Below are 22,509 nucleotides of genomic sequence, written 5' to 3' on the forward strand. Positions count from 1 at the left end.
GAGCCTCTGCCTTTCTGAGCCACCTTCAGAAGGCAGATGCCTGCTTGATCAGTAACACCTGACAGCAAAGAGGTTCAGGAAAGAGTGATGAAGGGGGGTAAAACAGGTCGGGCAAGATTGTTTTCTCACCAGCTCCTTCGGCTGTTTCCCATACAAGCAAGCATTGCAGCACACAACGTGGGTACCTCCTTGCTTAACACAAAGCTGTGCTAGACAAACTGTCTGGCAGGACAGCTTGCTATTTGATTATCAGGAAAGCCACCTCCCTGCTGTCCTCCCCTGCAAATGACAACATCTGATTCACTTGCTCAGAACAAATCCCTGGGCTCAGAAGTGTGTGCCCTGGGTGGTGGATCTCAGGGTTTGTGGGGTGGGGAAAACAAAGCATATCCTTCAAGGCTGAAATCTGCCCACAGCTGCTCTATGGGACAACCAGGCCTATGGGCCTCCAACACTGCCACTAATTGTTCCATTTACAGCCACCCATCTCATCGCTCCCTTAGTGCTGCCATGCTGGTGGAAGCAGAGACACCATGGAGCATGTTTGGGGAAATCTCAAGGATTGTAGAAATACCCCCCCCCCCTTAAAAAAAACTTAAATAAGGGTCGCAAGAAGTTTTGTGAGGAGTATTATTAGAAATATTGTAAAAATGGACAAGGGGGAGGATGGTCTGTTAAGAGATGTAAAGGCAATATAAAGTTAAGAAATGCATAAGAAGTGGTTAAAACGGTGGATCATCAGAGGTGCTGAGGGAAGTCTAAAAAGATTGTATAAGTGATAAGTTTTGTGGTACATTTTATAATTTATATGTTAAAATTAATAAAAAATATTATAAAAAAAACTAAAGTAAGGTGGGGAAAATCCCTCCCTCCTCTAAACCCCCCCCCAAACACCCGAGGACTGAGCATGCCCAGTGATCACCAGGGGTCATGGAATGTTGAATATCAGCTGGAAAAGAAAAACAGAAAACTGAGCAAGGGGACAGTTCACAGAAGTGTCGCCCAACCTTTTGGGAGCAGCAGTGGTCACATCTAGAAATATGAGCAAATTTCAGGAGACTACCACAATCAGCCTTCTCTCTCCCCCCCCCCCCCCATTGGAGGTTTTTTCCTTCCTGATCTAAATCATTTAAGTCAACCGCACTCAAGCCAGCCACTGCCAAAAGGTAAAATAAAAGACAACTGGGCCCCTCAAAATGAAGTCTTCACAGGTACCAGGTAAAGCACAAGGGGGCACAACAGTAGGGATACTAGGGATTCTCTTTGGAGTAGATCCACTGTGTTGGATTCAATGCAAGTTCCACTCCGCAATCCCACTGAAATTAATAGGCATGACTGACTCAGGTCCTTCCATGGGTCTACTCCAAGTAAGACTTAGCTGAGTATAGCCCACTGAAATCAATGGACCTAAATTAGTCTTAGATTCTAGCAGGTCTTCTCTGAGTATGACCAACTCCAATTGGGGTTTACAGTATCCTGAAGGAAGTTGGTTGGTTGGTTGAGATCCTGAATGGGAGCCATCTTGCTAGAGGGCAAAGATGCACTGCTGCATTTTCTGACAGCCCCTCCTTCTAAGTGTCCTCAATGGAAAGGTACCTGGTGATAGTCCTCCATGAACTTGAGGTGACTCTCCTCACAGATAAGCAAGTTGAGGTACTCCTTCCAGTCAGCGTGGACTGCCTCGATGTGAGCCTGCAAGCAAGAGGATAGCGGGTAATGCTTAGTAGGTCACAGAAGGGCGGTGGCGGGGAGACACCTCTCAGGGACCAAGAGAGACTCTGATAGGGGACCAGCTGGGGGTGGAGAAAGGATCTCAAGCGCATGACAGCAGCCAAACTCACCTCAATGGGGATCTTCCCAGGGTGACTTTGGGCCAGTAGCTTATTGCCATCCTCGTGCAGCTTGTTGATCGCTCCCTCTTTTTCTTCCAAATTCCGGTTGATGAAATTCTAAAGGGAGAAGGAAGGAAGTTCTCTTATGTACAATGGAACTTCAAGGAAAAGACGGATATTGGAGCAGTCCAAAGCATTTCCCCATGTACAGGCACAGGAAATTATTAGATTCAGGTGAAAGGCAACACATGGAGATCTGCATTGATGGTTGCAATGCATCCTTGGTTATTATTATTGCGTAGTCTTTGAAGGTTGTGGCTGTGACTATCATGAAGAGACTGACACTTCTGAATTTCCTACTAACACTATTGCTGTGACTCTCAGCAGGTCAAGGAAACATTGGTTTCAACCCCATTCCACACAGGGCCTTTAGTTGGATCGAGGTCGTTGGAGTTTACAAAGCTTCTCTCCACAGGTTACCTCTTCTGTCTCCTTGCCAGGTTTATTTTCCTTAATTGAATTTATAAATAAATATGGGTGAGAGCCGATGTTCATCGTATTGAGAGGAGACCCATTCAAATTTATGGATCTGCTCTGAGGACGACTTAGTTGGCTGTCACCCAATGTAAGTAACACTTAAAAGAGTTTTGTATCTAACAGTCATACCCAGAGTAGACCCACTGAAGGAAGTGGGTCTAGTCTGAAAATCAGGTAGTTGGATACAAACCAGAGTAGCAAAGGCAGGTCCCAATCCTGAGCAGTTTACAGTCTAAAATTATGCAATACAATTAGCCACAACAATATCACCACCAACACCATTTATCTAACACCTGTGTACACACTACCTTTAAAGCATATGTGAAACACATTCTTTCCCAAAGGATTCTGAGCACTGAGTGCTCACATATTTACAATTCTCAGCAACCCTTAACAAACTAGGGGGCCCAGACTTTTGTGAGGGGGAAAATGGGCTTTGGATGTGCTTTTAAAGTATAGTGTGTACAAAGGGTTTGTGATGTCTTAAGATGTACAGATCAGATTAGTTCATACTGGAATTCACGATGATTACCACCTCCTTTAATATATTTCTGCCCTTCAGCTTTGATTCAGGCTGAATAATTCAGATCCAAATGCCAGAATGCGTTTTCCACACAGATCTCAAAGTCAAACTGCCTCCTGAGGGGGGATAAGCTCTGGGGAGAAAATGTACCTCATACTGGCGCCGGCGGCTTGGGTAGTCGAGGTTACGGTCGCTCCAGTCAAACTGCATCCTGTCTTTGGCCTGCTGATCTAGCCAGTAGAGCTTGTTGGTGCAGCGCTGCATGTAATCCTGGAGCGAGTTCAAATCCTGCTGCCTCTGTTGGGATCCTGACTGCAAGCAGAGAGGGAGTTTTGTTAACCATCAAGGCTTGGAGATTGGGAATCACAGAAAGCAACTTGAGAGAGGGCTAAGTCTACTGTGAAATACATAACTTGTGCACTCCTGTCTCCTGGTGTCAAGATTCTAGACCGCATTGAGTTGGGAATGGGAGGGGCAGGGAAGAAATAGCAGTGAAAGTATCTTGTGCACTTTGCCAAGCTCTGATCAAAGTAAGGAACAACAGAGCGCACTCCCAGGGTATGACTCAAAGGGCCCTTAAATTCTTATTGACGCTGATCAAGGCTTCATGTGCTGAGATACGGTTTAGGGGGGTGTTGTTGGACGGGTTGTTATTGATATTATTTTGTGCATCTTTATTTTTATATCTTATGATTTGTGTGGACATTTTCAATTTGGTTGCACACTTTTCGATGTTTCATTGTTTATGAGTACTTTTGTTATGTTTATAATTATGTAATTTTTTTCATGTTGTAAGTCACCTTGAGTACGTTTTGAACTATGGAAAAGTGGCACGTATGCAGGAATCCTCCTCAGTGCTGTCTTAATTCAGATGGGGCATAGCATGCCAACCAAGATCTCAGCCACACCATACATGTAACACACACGTAAATCATATAGCTTCCTCCAAAGAGTCCTGGGAACTGTAGTTCACAGCCCTCACAGAGCTACAGTTCCCAGCACTCTTAACAAACCAAAGTTCTCATGACTCTCTGAGGGAAAGCTGTGTACATTAAATATGCTCTGTATATGGTATGAACGGGACCCAAGAGTCTCCTCACATCACCTCTGACCCGCTTGGATGTACCAAAGTTAGTCCCTGATCTTTCGAGAACGGAAAATAAAAAGAACAAGGTCTTACCAGCAGTTTCTGATATTTCACCTGGAGCCCACTCATATATTCCTGGAAACAAACAAAGAGAAGATGAACAAAAGACAGGACAAGGCCCCCAACAGAGGGTGTTACCACACTTCCCAAAGCAAACACACTTGCTACGTGCATGCAGCTTTTAATCAAATGACCAATCGATAACTGGGGAAGAGGCGATTTGCATCCCCCAAGAGGGTACTGGGTTCTGTCTAATTCCTTTCTTTTTCTTTTTGCTCTTCTTGCCAAAATCAGTGAGTCTTTGGGAAGGGCGGCGGGGGGGAGCAGATTAAGCCTTTGTGCTGGGGGTTAGCTACCCTGATTTGTGTATTAGATCTTTCCTCCAGTGATCCTATACCAAGGAAATCCTCTTCTCTCCCGTCTGCTTCTCTAACCACTACAACACATGGTCTTGGCGTGTTTGCTGTGGGAGACAGTTATAACACACAGCAAAAGTGTTTTGTTGAGTATTTATTTATTGGATTTGTATCCACCCTTCCTCCCGAAAGAGCCCAGAGCAGCCAGCACATAAGCTTCATCTTAAGCATTCTAAAATAGTTAAAACTTTATAAAAATAGATTCAGTAAACAGTAAATACAAATGTTTTCAAATAACTCCTGAAAAATAATAATAGTGAGACAGACACACCTCACTAGGGAAGGCATTCCACAAATGGGGAGCCACCACTGAAAAGGCCCAACCGGGCAGCCCCTCATGCTGGCAGCCCCAACAAATAACCTCTCTCATTCAAATAGTAAAGCTTACAGAGTCTCTCATTTAAAGACTATGTAGGCTGTGGAGGAGAAAGGAGAGGAGGTAGAGTTAGGTAGGACAAAGTAACATCTGCTACACTTACTCAAACCCGCTACTCAAGGTGGTGTTGGCCTTTTAACTGTGTTTGAATCACTTTTTGAGAGATCCCCGAAGCACCTGAACCTTTAGCTGGGGTACATCGGGCAGAAATCCAACAGGTTCAGCTTTCCTCATCATCGGAGCCCCTGTGACGGGGAAAAGCTACACCAGTTGGATTTCTCCTGTCACCGGTACAAGGCACAGGAACTGTGGAAAACCAATTCTGTCCCTTCCCCTCTTCCCCCCCACCTGCCGAAGAACTGCAAAGCAGGCATTAGAAGCACATGATACCTTGTCACCTTCCTTGCTGATGTGCGGTCCTATAGCCATCACTTCATTATGGAAGATGTTGTGCTCCTCCACCTGACCGTTGACTGATGGCAAGTCAGTGCCGAAGCCCTTGCTGTTCAATATTTCCTAGTGGTAAAAGAAAAGGGGGAGGTTCCAGTCTTTCCTCCAAACTCCTGGCAAACAAAGCAGGCCAAGAACGTAGCAGCACAGGAGGCTGCCTTATCCAGAGTCAACCCATCAGCCTGTTTAGCTTAGTATTGTCCACAGCCAATGTTCTGCAGCCTTGGACTCCCTAGATGTTGTTGCACTACACCTTCCATCATCTCTGACCATTGGCTAAGCTGGCTGGGGCTGATGGAAGTTGTAGTCCAACAATGCCTGGGAACCGAAGGCTGAACACTCATCTACACCAGCATGCAGACAGTTCTGTGCCAAAAATTCCTCCTGCATTTTGTAAAACATTCCTCATCAGAAATTGCACTTGGAAATTATCAAAGAGGACAGGGAAATCCTTATGGGTGGGATGTAGGGATTTTGTGGCATTTGCCTTATTTTTGAGATGGCAGGTGGATGCTGTTGAGCGTCCTTTCTGTTGTTCTACAAGCCATGTCTCTAGCAGTCTGCATTCTGCAGCCTTCCTGGGTGCCCACATTTCAATAAAGGTCATTTAATTAAACCATGTTCAATTAAAGGGAAGACAGGTAACTCTTCCCATAGGTTGTTTTTTCTTATTCTTCTTTTTCAAAACAGCAAGCACAGGCAGCCAGAGAGTTTGCAGTGCACTAGAGAAATGTTTATAGGGAAGGAAACAGAGACACCACCCTTGGCTACCTTGCAAATGGAAAGGCAAGAGTCTTGGGAACGAGGCAACAAATCACCAACCCCTTTTGCCGGGGCCAAAAACGTCTGTGAAACCGGAGGACAGATTTCAATGCAGCGCTACCGCCAGATGTCCCAATGATGGCTGGGGCTGATGGGAGCTGCCGTACAAAACATCTGGATGGCACCAGGTTGGGGACAGCTGGTCTACCCTGATTTGGCATGCACTGCAAAATTCAGCGAAGTGCAACTTCCAAAAAATGGCTGCATTTTAGCTTGCATCTTGTTTTGGAAAGAAGGTTCACCTTTTAATGCAAACTGAACTGAATGTGTCTCCCATCCCTAGATGCAAATATCTAGATTGCTGTCGCTGCTGTCTTTCCCTTCCTCCAAAACAAAACTGCCCTGTTTTAAGCCCACTTGTTGCAATTTTGCACAGGATGGCGCTGAGCCAAGATGCAGAAGGCTGCCTCCTGTGATGCTGGATAGCCGTGCCCTGCCCCTGGCAGAGGGAGGGAAGCTCCCGCCAGGCAGCCCAGAGACAGAACTGCAAAGCTAGCAGAACCTGGGCTGCTGCACAAAGCCTCTCATTAAGCCAAAAGCTAGGGGGCATCTCCAGCCAGCAGCCAGGGAGGATTTGGGGGGGATTTGCAACTGGAAGCTGACAAAGCAACTGGAAGAGGAGCAAAAATCAACAGCGGGGAAGAGATCTGGCAGCCTAAAGCTTCTATCTCTCTACCCCGTTTTGTGAGCTGATTAACAGTGCCCAGGCACCTGACGAGTGGGGCGGGGGCAGGACTTTCATTCAAGACAACGGACACTGCGTGAGCTTTTCAGTACATTCATGGCTGGAGTAGGGGTTGATGGAGACAGGTCCATCCAGATGAATGGGGGGCTGCCCCACCAACCTCAGTCTGCCCTCAGCCAGCCCCCACCTGTTTACCTACCTCCTTAATTACCAGTCCAGGTGACAACACATCCTCCTCCTTAGTTTTAGTGTTAACCCTTGCAGAACTCAGCAGGGAGGAGGATGGGGCATTTGCTCTGTCTGTCATTGGCTCTGGCTCCACCTGTTATTTCTTCTGGCTCCACCTACTCTTGGGCCACCTGCCAGCCCACAGGTGGAAGGTACCATTTCTGAATGCCCACCCCATACAAATAAGGGAGCTTCATCCCAGTGATGGAAGTACTGTAGTTATTTTTAACTTTAATATATGGAATTGTTTTAAATTGGTTTATACATACGGAGCTGTTCTTAATAGGGGTTTCCCCCCACTTTTATTGTTATCTGATTGTAACTGTTTTATTTGTTTTATAATTGCGTATTTTACTGTTGTAGCCCATTCTGGGACATTGTGGTTGAGATAGGAAATCTAAATAATACATAAGGAAACTAGGCAAAGCTTATAGTTCATGGATTACGTTAATGTGAACTTTTTAAAATGTGCAATTAGCAGTTAAAGGGAAGTCTGAGACGTATTGGGGTTGCAGAGGGTGGGGAGGGAGAAAATGGAAGGTCTGCAAACAACTGTTTGGGGTGAGGGGGTGGTCTTTTGGAAGGTATGCTGGAGGATGAGCTAAATTCTCCCTCTCCCCACCACTGGTCCAAAATGCTGCTCTGGCTTCAACTTACACCCCCCAAAACTTACCTACCAAAACAAACAAATATCCCCCATGCAAGTTACCTGGATTCAGGCAATTAACGTCATGTTTAGTTAAGGCCCAGAACGGATTTAAAAAGGCTCTTTGGCAAACAGAAATCTAGCACAAGAGGGAGAAAAGTTCAAGCCCAGCTCTCTCTCTCTCTACTGCACTACATTTCTAGTTCCAGGGAGATGTGCAGGAGAACCCCATTTAGTGCTGTGCTGGATGCCCGCAAAGCCCATATTTTGGAAGAAATGGCTCCAGTCTAAAGAAAAAAACAGATCAGATGTTCACTAACTGGATGCAAAGCACCTACTCACCTGCTTCTCTTCAATCACCGTGGTCCAGTTGACTTGAGGTTCAATTTCCTGTGGGGTGAAGTTGTAGATCTGATCATGTTTCACACGCAAGTTGCCCACTCTCTCCTTTAGTTGCCGGATGCTGAAGGAAGGAGAGAGAATACAAGCAATTACTGGTTTCTCTGAACAACGTATAGATGAATGATTCCCCCTCCCCTAACTGCAATACTACTTTCCTCAAAGTGAAACATTTTGGACCCCCCCAAACCCCCCCACCTACCCCACATTGCAGACAGGGTAAGATGTGCAAAAATGTCATATCAGTTAATTCTGTTTTCCAAGTGTGGAATTTAAGGATCTACACTAATTACTCAGTAACACACTCTCTCAGCCTAACCTACCTCACAGGGCTGTTGTGAAGGTAAATGGGGTGGTAGAAGACCTGACTTGAACTAGCCTAATGTGTTGGTTTGAAAATATATATATATATATCAAAATATATTTTTTATGTGCATTTTGAGAGAAAATTTGTATAGAAATGCATTTTTGGGGGTGGGGAGAATGTGCTTTAAATCAAAATATGTATTTTGGCACTCAAACCTGGACTTATGGTTGAGGGCCTGCTAAAGTGGCATCGACTGATAACAGACAGATTTGCTCACCCCTAGATGAAAGTTTCAAATCAAGCACCATCCCATATTGCAGTGGGGGGGGGGGGGGGACCTCTGGCCCATGGGCCTAATTGAGTACATTAGGCCTCTAAATGTGGCCTGCCCGGCCATTGGGGCAAACTAAACCCACCTGTCTGTCAACTGATGTCATATGATGTTAGGTGTGGAGATCTGTTATCTCCAACCTAAGTGTTAGCTAAACTTATATTTCATCTTAGTGCTGTGGTGCTTAGTGCTGTGGTGCTCTTTACAAGGCGGCAGGCAGTAGCTTATCTCTGATCTGAGCACTGTAGGAGTAGAACTTTACTATCAAGCTAAGCCTCTGCTGCTGCCTTTTGCAGTCATAGAGCAGGCAGAAGCTTACTTCTGATCTTAGCACTGTAGTCCCACCATGATAAGAACAGAGATAAGCCTCTGCCTGCTCCCTTGGCTTGCACTTTTTATCACCTGCCAGTGGGTGGCCCCACCCATTTGTCAAAACAGCGCACAAAAGCAGGGCCCAACTCTGGATCTAGCACTCTGCCCAGATCCACTTCCCCACCCCTGCCCTACTGGCTTCCCCAGACTCACTCTTCTGTGATCATATCCCCCTGTGGGTGTTTCATGTGGCGAGCGATGGCAGCATCCCCATCCAGGACATAGAGGAGCTTATCGGATTCTATTAGCTTATCTGCCGTGAGGTCTTGGTACTCAGCAGGTTGACCGGCCTTAAGCTTGTGCAGGTCCTGAGAGAGCGTTTGGAAAGGGAGAGCAGGCTTATATAAACAGCAGAATCAACATAGCGCAAAAAGAAGTATCTCGGGTCCTCTTCCTAACCCCGCAAACCTACAAGGAAGAAGAACTGATCCAGGGATCACTCTAAACAGATCCACCCCACTTCTGTTTTTCACTCACAGCTTTGAGCTGGTTTTCATGGTTTTCGTTGTTAAACAGAAGCAGAATCAATAGAGCTGTGAGGTTAGAACATTAAGAGAATGGGACTCCGAATGAAACAGTAGAGTTGGCACCTCCTTCCTTCTAGGTACAGAGGCTGACCAGACCATCAAAAGTGATGACAGGCAGGACCCAAACCAATAACTTCAAGTTACAAGAAAGTTAATTCCAACGAAACATCAGGAAGAACTTTCTGGCGGTAAGCGCTGTTCAACAGCGGAAGGGACTCGCTTGGAAGGTGGTGGACTCTTTTTCTTTGCAGGTTTTGAAGCAGAGGTTGGATGGCCATCTTTTGGGGTGCTTTAGTTGAGATTCCTGCATTGCAGGGAGTTGGACTAGATGGCCCTTGGGGTCCCTTCTAGCTCTACAATTCTATGACAGCATCCTTCACCATACATCAGGCCAGGAGACTACTATAGCAGAGCTCTGGGAGAGGAGAATGGTTAGGGACTCAAAAGGAGGAGCCGGGTGAGGTGGGGAGCTGCCACCACACAACACAGATCAGCCGCCAGAGGCTGCTGGCTCACTCTGCCCAATGGCTGGTGCCCATTGGGACTGGTAGGATGGAAAGCAGGAAGCCCAAATAGTCTGTGGAGCCAGAGCCAATGGCAGGCAGAGCCAGCTCATTCTAGTTTTGTCCCCCAACCTCTTCCTCCCTGCTTAGTTCTACAAGGGAACACTGAGACTGAAGAGGAGGAGGGAACCGATAGCCAATGCCAAGTCCCAATTCCAAATTGTTCGGAAGAAAGAAGGCAGGCAGATGTGGCTGGCTGAAGGCAGACAAAGGTCGATGGGGCAGCGCTAAGGGACAAATGCCTCCACTGCCTAATGGTAGGACAAGCCCTGCAAAACAATAACCGTTGCTAGGTTAGAAAGTAGGAACTAAGCCTATTTTACAACCTGAATTGTATAATTAGAGATGGACCTATGTCACCTTAGGCTGCATTTACATTTAAACTGGTCTGAATTGATGTTTCACCCAAAGGAAGCCTAGAAAACGTAGTTTTGTACAGGTTTTGAGAACGCTGTGTTAGAGAATTCCCAGTATCCTTAACAAACTACAGATTCTCTGGAGGACACCATTTGTTTAAAGGCAAAGGTAAAGGTAAAGGGACCCCTGACCATGAGGTCCAGTCATGGCTGACTCGGGGGTTGCAGTGCTCATCTCGCTTTATTGGCCAAGGGAGCTGGCGTACAGCTTCCGGGTCATGTGGCCAGCATGACTAAGCTGCTTCTGGCAAACGAGAGCAGCGCACGGAAATGCCGTTTACCTTCCCACCGGAGCGGTACCTATTTATCTACTTGCACTTTGACATGCTTTCGAACTGCTAGGTTGGCAGAACCATTTGCTTTAGATGTGTTTTAAATATATGGTGTGGATGTCACCTTATTCAGTTCCCTCAAATGTTCAGAAGCCACATTTTGTTTAATGTTACTTTTTTCAACCTCTGGTTCTGTGTTTTATACTGATCTTATTTTATTGCTAGTTTTTAATTGTATTTTTATCTAAGTTTTTTTTGTTTTTGATTCATAGAATCATAAGAGTTGGAAGGGATCCTGGGGGTCATCTAGTACAGGAATTTCAACACACGGCCCCATCCTATTTGAAACCACACCAGACCCTGCTTAGCTTTGCAAATGTATTAGCAATTTTATTGCTGCACCATTATTGATATGATTCATTTCTATGTAAAAACCATGTTGAGGTTAATTTTTTTAAAAAAATGAAAAGTGGTATATAAGAATGCTGAAATAAAATAAACTCACGTTTTGCATCTTAGAGTCTGCTTCCACAATGTTCTTTTCCACCTGGTCAGCATTTTTCTGCAACTTCTCAATCAGCTCAGACAACTCCTTGCTGGATATGCTGCGAAGAGAGAAAGAGATTTCAAGAAGGATGAAAAAAGCAGATCACAGCCAGCCAGGAGCTCACTCAGGGATATAAGATACAAGGAGCAAGAGTTTCCCTGTGCATATGTAAAGTGCTTTTAATTCACCACCAAGTAACTGCAGCCAGTTGGCCACAATTTTTGGAATAAGAGGAGGAGGGGATTCCAGGAAGCACTCAGCCCCTAACACCTTACAAAATAAACACTACAAAAACAGCAGTTGACTACACTAGTCAGTAAAATCAAAAGAACAGTAGACTACTTCAGTGTAGTGTTTGAAGGACTTTTTTCTGGTGAAGATAAATGTTTATAAAGCACTTTGCTTTCATAGCTAGTCTAATTTTTAATCTGCAAAATGCTTTTACAACTTTAACCTTCACCCAAACGAGCACCCTGTGAGGTTGGTTGCAGATAGCACCAATTTAATGCTTGGGGGAATCAAGGCTAGTAGATAGTGACTTGCCCAAAGCTAAAGATCAAAGCCATGTATGTGTAACACTTGCCAATTTCTTTTTACTGGTCCTGCTTCTGTGCTTTTAAAAAGCAACTGGACAGGCATAAATTGTGTGAAACTTATCCCTAGTAGGGAATTAAGAGGTGGGTAAAGTTTAACTCATCCATGACATGCTGCTGTAAGAGCCATAGGAGTTGCCCATGGACAAAAGTTGGCAACTGGCCATTGATGAGTCTTTGGACAAGAGAGGAAGCATTCAGCAATTCAGATGGGTGTCTGCAGTCTAGCAGGTTGTGGTTGATGCTCCACCCATGATGGCCTCTGGGCACCCAGGAGAGATTAGTGTCTTCTACCCAATGCTACTCAGCCTTGATCATTCCCCATCAAGTTTCCTACACTGAAGCCTAGTCATGCAATCTTTGCTTGAGGGCAGTGGAATCGGAACATCCTCCTTTTGCTGGAAGTGACACTGGCTCCGGTTTGGCAGAGTTGGGGCAAAATAGCAAACTGTTGAGGCAAATCCAAGATGGTGTCAAGCCACAGAGCCAACTGCTGTTGCCTTCAGGAAGCAGCCTTTATAGGGGTGCCAACTAGAATAAAATATTTGGGTGCATGCACACCATTTGAATGGCAACGCCCATCAACTTTGGAGAGGGCCTGAACCATTCAAATATTTTATTGGGGGACGAAGGGACCTCGGCCTCTAGGAGTTGGTTCCTATGGAGTTAGACCACTGGCCCATCTAGCTCTGTACTGCCTAAACTGACTGCCAGTGGCTCTCACAGACTATATACGTCCTAATTTATGAGTGTACGCCTCCTTCCGGCAACTCCTGCTGCCAAGCTGGGGCCAAATGTATTGCTCTGTTTTCCTTTGGACCACATCAGCGAGGCTGAGAGGAGGGTCTTGTTATATGGTCAGTGCAGGACTTCCATACACACTGCCCAGGCTTGAGCCCCAGAGAGGTCACTTCAGTGCTGCTAACACAGGAAAAACAACTTAGGAGGCAGCAGTTATGAGTTACAGGTCTCTGCAGCCACAGCAGGCGCCGTGATTCTCCAGCGGTTTATCATTATTTATTATTGTTAATTCTTATTTATTGTAGAGCTGATCTGGCCAAACTTCAGGCTTGCAGAAACTACCTTTTTGGTTTTTTTACTGGAACCTTGAAGTCCATCAAGTAGAGGAAAGCTCAAAACAGTGGTTCGTGTGAAGGCAGAACCAGGTCCAAAATGGGGCAGAGCCAATGACCTTTTGAACCCCATGAAGAAGAAGAAGAAGAAGAAGAAGAGGAGGAGGAGGAGGAGGAGGAGGAGTTTGGATTTGATATCCTGCTTTATCACTACCCAAAGGAGTCTCAAAGAGGCTAACATTCTTATTTCCCTTCCTCCCCCACAGCAAACACTCTGTGAGGTGAGTGGGGCTGAGAGACTTCAGAGAAGTGTGACTAGCCCAAGGTCACCCAGCAGCTGCATGTGGAGGAGCGGAGACGTGGACCCGGTTCCCCAGATTACGCGTCTATCGCTCTTAACCACTACACCACACTGGCTCTCTGAACCATACTCTGAGATGGTCAGTATATCAGAATGGGAGGTACTACAGATCAGAGATCCTAACAGGGTTAAGAAAGAGGCTAAGGCGGCCTGCTGTCCTATCATCCCTAGTTTGCCTCCTTCAGGAAGCAGAAGCTCTCCCCTTTCTCACTTATCTCAGATTTCAGTCCACTGAGGCTTCCCTCATAGAACTCAGTGGGATTCTTCTGAAAACTAAGTCACCCTTGTTTGCAGAGTCTTCTGGATTAGAGTATTGTTTCTTATAGTTCTGAAACTTGAGGCGCATTCCTGCCTGCCTACCCAGCCACCCCCAAATCCAAATTAGAAGCAGTCTCCCTGCTTACATTGCAAAGGGTTAAAATATGCAAAAGCAGGAATAGCCTTCTGCATGACTCTCTGATAAGAGCACACAGGGACACAACAGGCAACTACCTCTGCAGACAGTGAATGAGTGATTTGGACTCATGGAAATCTTTGGTTGTTTCATTTATTTCTCATACCATAATAGCTGCTCCCTCGTGGCAGATAGTTTGGGAATTACTGTGCTAGAGTGATGAAAGCCTGGCACTTGACAGAACCTTTTGGTGACACCTCCCTCCTGCTTATACAGTACTGTTCCTACTAAGCAATTGCCTCTTGACTTGCCAAACTTGTTCTCTCTCCTAGCCAAGCATCCTCTCGGACGGAGGGTGACTCACGGCTCCTCTGACTGACAGTTTTGGACAGGAAACGAGACAGCAGCACAGCATCCGGACAGGAACAACCAGAGATCCTGAACAAGGGGCAAGGTCTAATGAGAGGCTTGTGCACTGGAAGAACTATGCCAGCAGCATTCCTAGGCTTGTGAAAACTGAAGCAGACAACCACAACCAACCAACCAACCAACCAACCCCCCCCCCCCGTTTTCCTAAATGATGCCTTAAGAAACAGAATGCAGCTTTTGCTTGCAAATGATAGGAATGGGTAAATTGGTCAATTCCGATTTCTCTCATTTTCTCCCAACCTTCTTCCGTTCAGTTCCCCATGTTTCCACTACAGTTTGCAAAATTAGGGTGAAAAAGACCCCACGAAAATTCATCAGCGTTAATTGTCCTCTAATTGTCAAGGTATGGTCAAAATCGGCACCACCACCATTTCCCAAATACAGTGGTGCCTCACAAGACGAAAAGAATCCGTTCTGTGATTCTCTTCGTCTAGCGGTTTTTTCGTCTTGCGAAGCAAGCCCATTGACGGATTAGCGGATTAGCGCTATTAGCGGCTTTTAGCGGCTTATCGGCTGATCGGATCAGCTGATAAGCGGCTTAGCGGCTTAGAAAAAAGGGGGGGAGGGAAAAAAACCAGCAGGAACTCGCAAGACATTGTCGTCTTGCGAAGCAAGCCCATAGGAAATTCGTTTTGCGAAGCACCTCCAAAACGGAAAACCCTTTTGTCTAGTGAGTTTTCCGTCTTGCGAGGCATTCGTCTTGTGGGGCACCACTGTATTCTCCCCCTGTGAAAGTGGGGACCAGGGGGTGGCTGTTTTGGTCTCCCCACCTCCCTGTCTGAGGGCCCTCCCCCCTGCCACCTGATTCTGCATGGATGGTGATGTTTCAGATATACAGTTGTACCTTGGACCCCAAACACATTGGCTCCCGAACAAATCGTCTCCCGAATGATCAAAACCTGGAAGTGAATGTTCCGGTTTTCAAATGCTTTTCAGAAGCTGAACATTTTGCATGGCTTCTGCAGCTGCAGAACACTCCTGCAGCCAATCGGAAGTTGCGCCTTGGTTTTCGAATGGTTCCGGGAGTCAAACGGACTCCCTCCCAGAACGCATTCTGTTTGAGAACCAAGGTACGACTGTATAAGGTTTTGCACTCAAAAGATGGGTTTGCTATAAGTAATTGGCTACTGCAGAAAATTATGTGCTAGGACCAACTGATCTTGCGCTCACAACAGAGCCATCACAACAAACACATGTGGTGAAACGCATGAGCTGAACCTAAGAAGTGTGAAGATCCCAGTTCAGTTCTCACCTTGGCCACAAACTCACAAGGTAGCTCTAAGCAAGCCATTGTCTCTCAGACCCACATCTGAGAAATGTGGCTAATAATAAAGATTATCACCAAGATTATGAATGTTTGAATTGCTTTGAAACCCACCCACCCCCAATATATAGACAGATAGGATAAGGGCCTTTCCAGATTAGTTTGTTTGGCAATTTTTATTTTGTTTTTGCAGGTGTATTCTGTTACTGATATGTTATTGATGCAATAATAGTGCATTAGCAGTGAATTTATTCTGAACCGTCCATTCATCATTCTGTTTGATTCGTTGTTCTGTGATGCTTCTCCAGCATTACTGGAAGGAAACACTTGCACTATAGTGCAAGAAAATAAACAAGAACATTTTCAGTGCAAGAAGCTACAGGATTTCAACAGGGAGTTACTGGGACAGGCACTGATTGTAAACAAAGCAGTATGTCTGCCCTAAAACTTTTGCAGGGGTAAACAGTATTTGAGAGCAGGAGCACAAATAACTACCCCAATAGCATCATGAGTGCAAATCATCGTGAATACATGGTAAAAAGGACTTCTAGAGGTGCCCTGAGTATTATCATTAGCATCAGAAACTCCTCCAGTACAATAAGGTGCAACAGACTCAGGAAAAATACTCCTACATAGGGTCACAAGAAGTCAATTCACACAAACTTGCAAGTGGGGGCAAATGCACTTTTTCTGGTTGGTTTTGGCCTACCGCAGGCTTCACACTCATTCCGGTTGTATTAAACTTCAAGCTTGGGTGTCTGTCACTGTAGCTCTGCTTGATCAACAAAGGCATGCCATTCCTGCCAGGAATATACCATATACCAGCAGCAAATGAACAGTATTGTGGAAGGGACAATAACCATTCAGTTTGCCTTTCAGACCCTGCCAGGCAGGCAAAATGATACCACTGGACTCTGGTCAGCAGAAGGCTGGAGAAACAAAACCCTCCCTAGCAGCTCCACTGAGAAGCTGCACATGCCAAACTGATTTACACAAGTGGGACTTGCAGCTAAATGTTGCAGTGTGACATGCTCCTGTCCAGGGCTCCAGCCAGCCATGGATGTTTTTTCAGAGTACTCCATTCCATGGAAAACTCCGGTTTCCCATCACATCCCCATCCATCGCACCAAAGCAAGTTTGGCACCAATTCTCTCATGTGATTTATTCCATGCATGAATGCTGATGTGCTGTGGATAAAAGGTGCCTTAAAATCAACTCTGCACCACAACCAATGTAGCTTTTATTTTTATTTTTATTCTTACATTTGCTAGGGAGATACTTTTTTCTTTCCCTTTTTAAGCTGGCATGCTCTTTCTGTTTCTCTCAGAGAGTTTCTCATTTTTCCAATCTTAAATTCAGTTCTCTACATTTCTGTAGCAATTTGCAAAAAACAAATGTATGATTCTATGAATTCTATGCATTCAAGGGAACATTTATCCTAATAAAAACATTTTTGCAAGCAGTTTTCCCTAATATAATGCATTTTTCCATGTTCCTTTCATGAATGCAAACACTTTTATGGACATTCCTCCCTAATACATGCATTTTGGATACGTTCTTGCTTGGAGGACTGCATTACAAAATTCAGAGGTGAATGAATTTCAAAATAGCACTGTGTTTTGCATTATGGTTCAAGAAGTGCAAATTAGTTAGTTTCTAATTTAAATGGAAGCAAAGCTGAATTTCCACCATTACCACACCATATTCTGCAAGAACTCTGGAGATTGCAGTTTTTGTTGCGGGTGTGAGAGCCTTAGACTCTTCACATAATTATTGTTCCAGCAATTACTTGGCTATGATGAAAGTTAAACCGGTTTGATAATAGTAGTTCAGAGTTGCAGTGGGGAAACACCCAGGACCTCATCCACTATGGAATGAGATTTTTGATGTGAAATATGAGGGGTTTAAAAAAAAATAAAAATCTTACCCTGTTGCAAATAGGACATTATTGTTCCTGGTTATTCTTATTTCATGAACCTAACTTGTTATCACACCCATTAAAAATATGCAGCCAGTATTACTGGAATGGTCTTCAAAACAGAGATCTGCATTCATGCTAACAACCAGAAAATGACTAAAGGTAAAGGTAAAGGTAAAGGTACCCCTGCCCGTACGGGCCAGTCTTGACAGACTCTAGGGTTGTGCGCTCATCTCACTCTAGAGGCCGGGAGCCAGCGCTGTCCGCAGACACTTCCGGGTCACGTGGCCTGCGTGACAAGCTGCATCTGGTGAGCCAGCGCAGCACACGGAACGCCGTTTACCTTCCCGCTATAAAGCGGTACCTATTTATCTACTTGCACTTAGGGGTGCTTTCGAACTGCTAGGTGGGCAGGAGCTGGGACCGAATGACGGGAGCTCACCCCGCCGCGGGGATTCGAACCGCCGACCATATGATCGGCAAGTCCTAGGCGCTGAGGCTTTTACCCACAGCGCCACCCACTTCCCAGCCAAGACAATGACTACCACAATCTTATTGTTCACCCCAGTTCTAAACTCATTTACTTGACATTTAAGCCTATGGTATTAGTCGATTTTATTTCTAAGGATTTTGAAGAACTCCCCTACATTTGGAGGCTTTTAATTAAGGGGGGAAAGTGAGTAAGAGGAGACATGATAGAGGTGTATTGTGTGGAAGATCCAGGATAAAATGAAGTAATCCACACAGCATATTGTTAAATAAGATTTAGTGATAGCCACCCCCTTGGATATCCCAATGACCGTGTTCTTCTTCCACTGTTGCAGGCAGTATGCCTCTGAATTACCAGTTGCTGAGAATCTCAAATAGGGACTGTGCTCTTCTGATCAAATCCTGCTCACGGACTTCCCATAGGGACACCTGCTTGGCCACTGTGAGAACAAAATGCTAGACTAGATGAGCCTTTGGCAGGGCTTTCCTTCAGTGACTTCAGGGTTTCAACACAAGTTGGCAAAGACTACAGAGGAAGCTTTATCAACCTGCCTAAGGAGTCAGGGGAGTGCCTGATTTCAAGACTGCTATAAAAATACAATAAAGGAACTTGGTGGGTCTGTGGTCGCAGGGGCAGGGACCAAGTGTAAAACTCCTAAGACAGTCATCCTCGGGTTCAGAGCTTCTGCTCAGTTCAAACATTATGCCAAACGTTGGTTAAGGAAAATTAAACTATAGTGCGATGTCTGAACTAAAAAACTATGGCACACAATGCTGGAAAACCGTAACTGGAAACCATGATTTCAAGAGGGTGGGAAGGTGAAGGACTCCAGCTCTCATCATACCCAACCAGCATGGGATGCTGGGAGTTGTCATCTAGCAACATCAGAGAGGAGGTACAGGTTCCTCATCCCTTCTGGAGTGAAAGGTGACCAGCTGTTATGGCTGGATCTCAGGGAAATCCATTGCAGGACTAGACTAGGAGGACCTTTGGGTTTTGCATTCCCTTTGATCAGCACATGAGGCCTTATTAGAGGAGGCTGCCTGATTGGCTGCCCTGATCTGTGACAGGGCCTTTTCAACGGTGGTTCCCTGGTTGAGGAACACCCTCCTTAGTGCGGTGTGCCTGTCTCTACCTTTATTAACTTTCAAGAGGAATTTGAAAACATTCCAGTTGACTCAGGCATTTGGTGGCTGAAGAATACTGTTCCTGGCAACCTCAAGATCACTGGATGGAAGTGCGTTTTTTTGCCACTGCTTTTAGAATGTTTTTAACTGTAAAACCTAGTCTGGCACTATAACTACTACACCATCTTGAGCTTTTGGGAGGAAAGGCAGGATATTTATGTAAAGGGTGAGCTCTCTCTCTCTCTCTGCACCTGGTCAGAGGCACTGCCGAATGCAAGCCCACATTAAACTCTGAGTAAGGACATCAACATGAACTACTAATGGAAGGGAGATGTAGTGTGGAGCCATTCAAGAGAACAGATGGTACTAGTATCCATTTGGCTGAGATTGGTTTTCTTTTTCATTAAACACTGTGGCTTAGCCATTCTTGGAGGGGGTCAAAGGACCTGTTTATTTACTGGAAGGACACCCTGGGCCTCCCTCTGTTGTGCCAGGGCATGGGTGGAGCAGCAGGAGGTTCTTTTGCCAAAGAATCCTGGAGGCTCTTCAAGGCAAATTACTCACCCTTCTGCACTAGAAACTGCTTACCATCGCTATTATTATTACAGTGGTACCTCGGGTTATAGACACTTCAGGTTACAGACGCTTCAGGTTACAGACTCCGCTAACCCAGAAATAGTACATCGGGTTAAGAACTTTGCTTCAGGATGAGAACAGAAATCACACCGCGGCAGCAGCGGGAGGCCCCATTAGCTAAAGTGGTACCTCAGGTTAAGAACAGCTTCATGTTAAGAACGGACCTCCAGAACGAATTAAGTTCTTAACCTGAGGTACCACTGTATTCATTATTTATTGAATTTTTATACCACCCTATACCCGGAGGTCTCATGTACAAGCACTTTGCAAAAGACTTTGCTATCTTTGCTCTTTTGTTTTGTGTATACCACACTGAAGTTTAGTGAAGATTTGACAACCCTAAAAAGTATCTGTTTTACAAACATGGAAGATTAAGGCTGTGGGTTAGTGACTCTAGCAAGATATGCATATATGAAAAAAATGAGAGCATGTGATGTTAAAAGCACACATTCTCATTGCAGTAGACACCCCCTTTTTCTTTAATTGGTGCCATATATATATATGCTCTCTTTTATTGCACCCTTAAAAATTGTGACTTCAGGACCACATGGGTTTTCCCTCCTCACAATTGCTGCCACTTGTTGCACGTAAACAGACTATTTGCATTTCCCACCATGGCTGGCCAGGTTCCCCTCAGGTGCACCCAGGGGCAGGCAAATCTGTCCATGTTGGTTTCTCTCTGTTTTTTGTTCTTCCAGTCTTGAGCTCGGTTCAGATGAATTTTCATGGGGAATTTTAAAAAATGCAAACATGCTGAACTTAAGATTGGAAAAACAAGAAAATGAGAGAAACCCAAAATGACAGATTTCCTCAATTATACTTGCACAACTCTATGGACAATTTCATCTGCAGTCCTCAGCTGACACAAAGTAGTGTAGCTGAACAAAAGAAACTGTTGGACAATTTCCGCCCATTGTGGATTTCACTCATCAAGAAAGCTCCGGAGAATCCCTTCACTTGTTTGCTCTGTGTGAGATCTTGGCCTTCTGAACTTAGCATGACCATATACCATATTTTTTGCTCTATAAGACTCACTTTTTCCCTCCTAAAAAGTAAGGGGAAATGTGTGTGCGTCTTATGGAGTGAATGCAGGCTGCGCAGCTATCCCAGAAGCCAGAACAGCAGCGATCCCTCTTGCTGTTCTGGCTTCTGGGATTCAGAATATTTTATTTCTTGTTTTCCTCCTCCAAAAACTAGGTGCGTCTTGTGGTCTGGTGCGTCTTATAGAGCGAAAAATACGGGTATCTTCTCCTACTCCCTCCACCTCTCTCTCTCTCTCTCTCTCTCTCTCTCTCTCTCTCTCTCGCACACACACACACAATGTGCAGAACAATGAATGAAATTCAGGGGAAACCCCACTTATGTGGGGTTTCTGTTCCCGGTTGCTGCACTGGAACCCACCCCACCCCATTCTGCCCCTGCCCCACCCCCTTTTGGTGCCGAAAACATTGTGCACATCAGAGGGAGTGTGCATGCTGATCATGCGCAGGTGCGAAGATGCCTGTACAATAGCATTGATCACACTTCCATTCTATTTTCAAGCTTCATAGCCAAGAATTTTTGTCTTATTCTGTTCACACCAGTTTGCCTGCAATCTTGTGTGAGTAAGCCCCACTGAATTCAATGGGGCTTGCTTCTGACCCCAAGCAGACACACATAGGATTTGCAATGTCAATCAACCTACCTAGTCCAGGTAGATAAGCATTCACAAAGACTGTCTGGTTAATAATTGACTGCTTCCCGATATCTCCATCCCATTTAAGAACAAAAATATGACAACGGAAAGGCTTTGTGGGGAAAAGCCCAGCTTATCAGCATCTTCAGATGTCAGCGAGCACATGTCAAGATTAGCTCCAAAGAAACAGGAGAAAATGGATTTCCCATTGAGTGCTTGAGTCATTAACAGGGAACAGCTGTAGAGACAGTTCCCAGAATTTTCTACCGTGAAAGTTTTAAAGAAACCCCCATTTCAGTACTGCTGCTCTTGGTGACACCCTGCCTGCTCCTTGATGAAAGAAGAAAGTGGGTGAGAAAAATGCAAAAGTCCTTGCAGGTATGTCTTAGCACCTAGGATCAGGTAGGAATGGCATCAGAAGAACAAAGTGGAATTGAGGGGGTGTCAACTCAAGGCACATTCCAAACATAGCAAGCCTTCAGGCTGCAGGCATTTGCCTGCCAAAACACACACACGACCAAAACAGGAAACCTGAACACCTGAACATCAAATTGCAAAGTGCTAAGCAAAAGGATTCTTAGCAACTGGGAAGCCAAAAGCAAACCAGCTTCTGTTTCTCTCCGTTCCTCGTTTTTCCAATATTAAGTTCAGTTCTCCCCATTTCCACACTGGCGCAGACTGCTTGAACTTGTCTGAACAAGGCATAAGCTTACTACAGGTGGTCTGGGTAGGGGGATGTGTGGAACCCAGAGAGAGTTTGCCAACCCTGGTTCCCCCGCCCTAGTCCTTTCCCTTCAGGGCCAGATCAACAGACACAAGTCCCTTTTCTCTGATCTCATTCTTCACCTCCATGCCTCACCCACACAGAAAAACAGATATATTGAGGCAGAAAAACCCAATTGGCCCCACAGTTCTCAGTTACTCATTTATGCCTTTAAAGCCCTAAACGGCCTTGGTCCTGTATACCTGAAGGAGCGTCTCCACCCCCATCGTTCAGCCCGGACACTGAGATCCAGCACCAAGGGCCTTCTGGCGGTTCCCTCATTGCAAGACGTGAGGTTACAGGGAACCAGACAGAGGGCCTTATCGGTAGTGGCGCCTGCCCTGTGGAACGCCCTCCCTTCAGATGTGAAGGAAATAAGCATCTATCTTA

General features: G+C 45.4%; 1 protein-coding gene across 2 annotated transcripts in view; it reads right to left on the reverse strand.

Moving 5' to 3' along the window:
- The window catches only part of PPL (periplakin), a 50,082-nt gene that overhangs the window by 14,540 nt on the left and 13,033 nt on the right, over positions 1 to 22,509 (reverse strand). For both annotated transcript variants that reach the window (XM_083473598.1, XM_083473599.1), the window contains exons 2-9: positions 11,355 to 11,454; positions 9,225 to 9,379; positions 8,005 to 8,125; positions 5,222 to 5,347; positions 4,073 to 4,114; positions 3,043 to 3,204; positions 1,842 to 1,949; positions 1,597 to 1,692 (exon numbers count right to left, since the gene is read on the reverse strand). In XM_083473598.1, coding sequence (XP_083329724.1) covers positions 1,597 to 1,692; positions 1,842 to 1,949; positions 3,043 to 3,204; positions 4,073 to 4,114; positions 5,222 to 5,347; positions 8,005 to 8,125; positions 9,225 to 9,379; positions 11,355 to 11,454 — 910 coding nt within the window. The remainder of the gene's footprint in view (positions 1 to 1,596; positions 1,693 to 1,841; positions 1,950 to 3,042; positions 3,205 to 4,072; positions 4,115 to 5,221; positions 5,348 to 8,004; positions 8,126 to 9,224; positions 9,380 to 11,354; positions 11,455 to 22,509) is intronic.

This window comes from Podarcis liolepis, assembly GCF_965112155.1.
Source record: "Podarcis liolepis genome assembly, chromosome: 14".
In the NCBI taxonomy this organism is placed as follows: domain Eukaryota; kingdom Metazoa; phylum Chordata; class Lepidosauria; order Squamata; family Lacertidae; genus Podarcis; species Podarcis liolepis.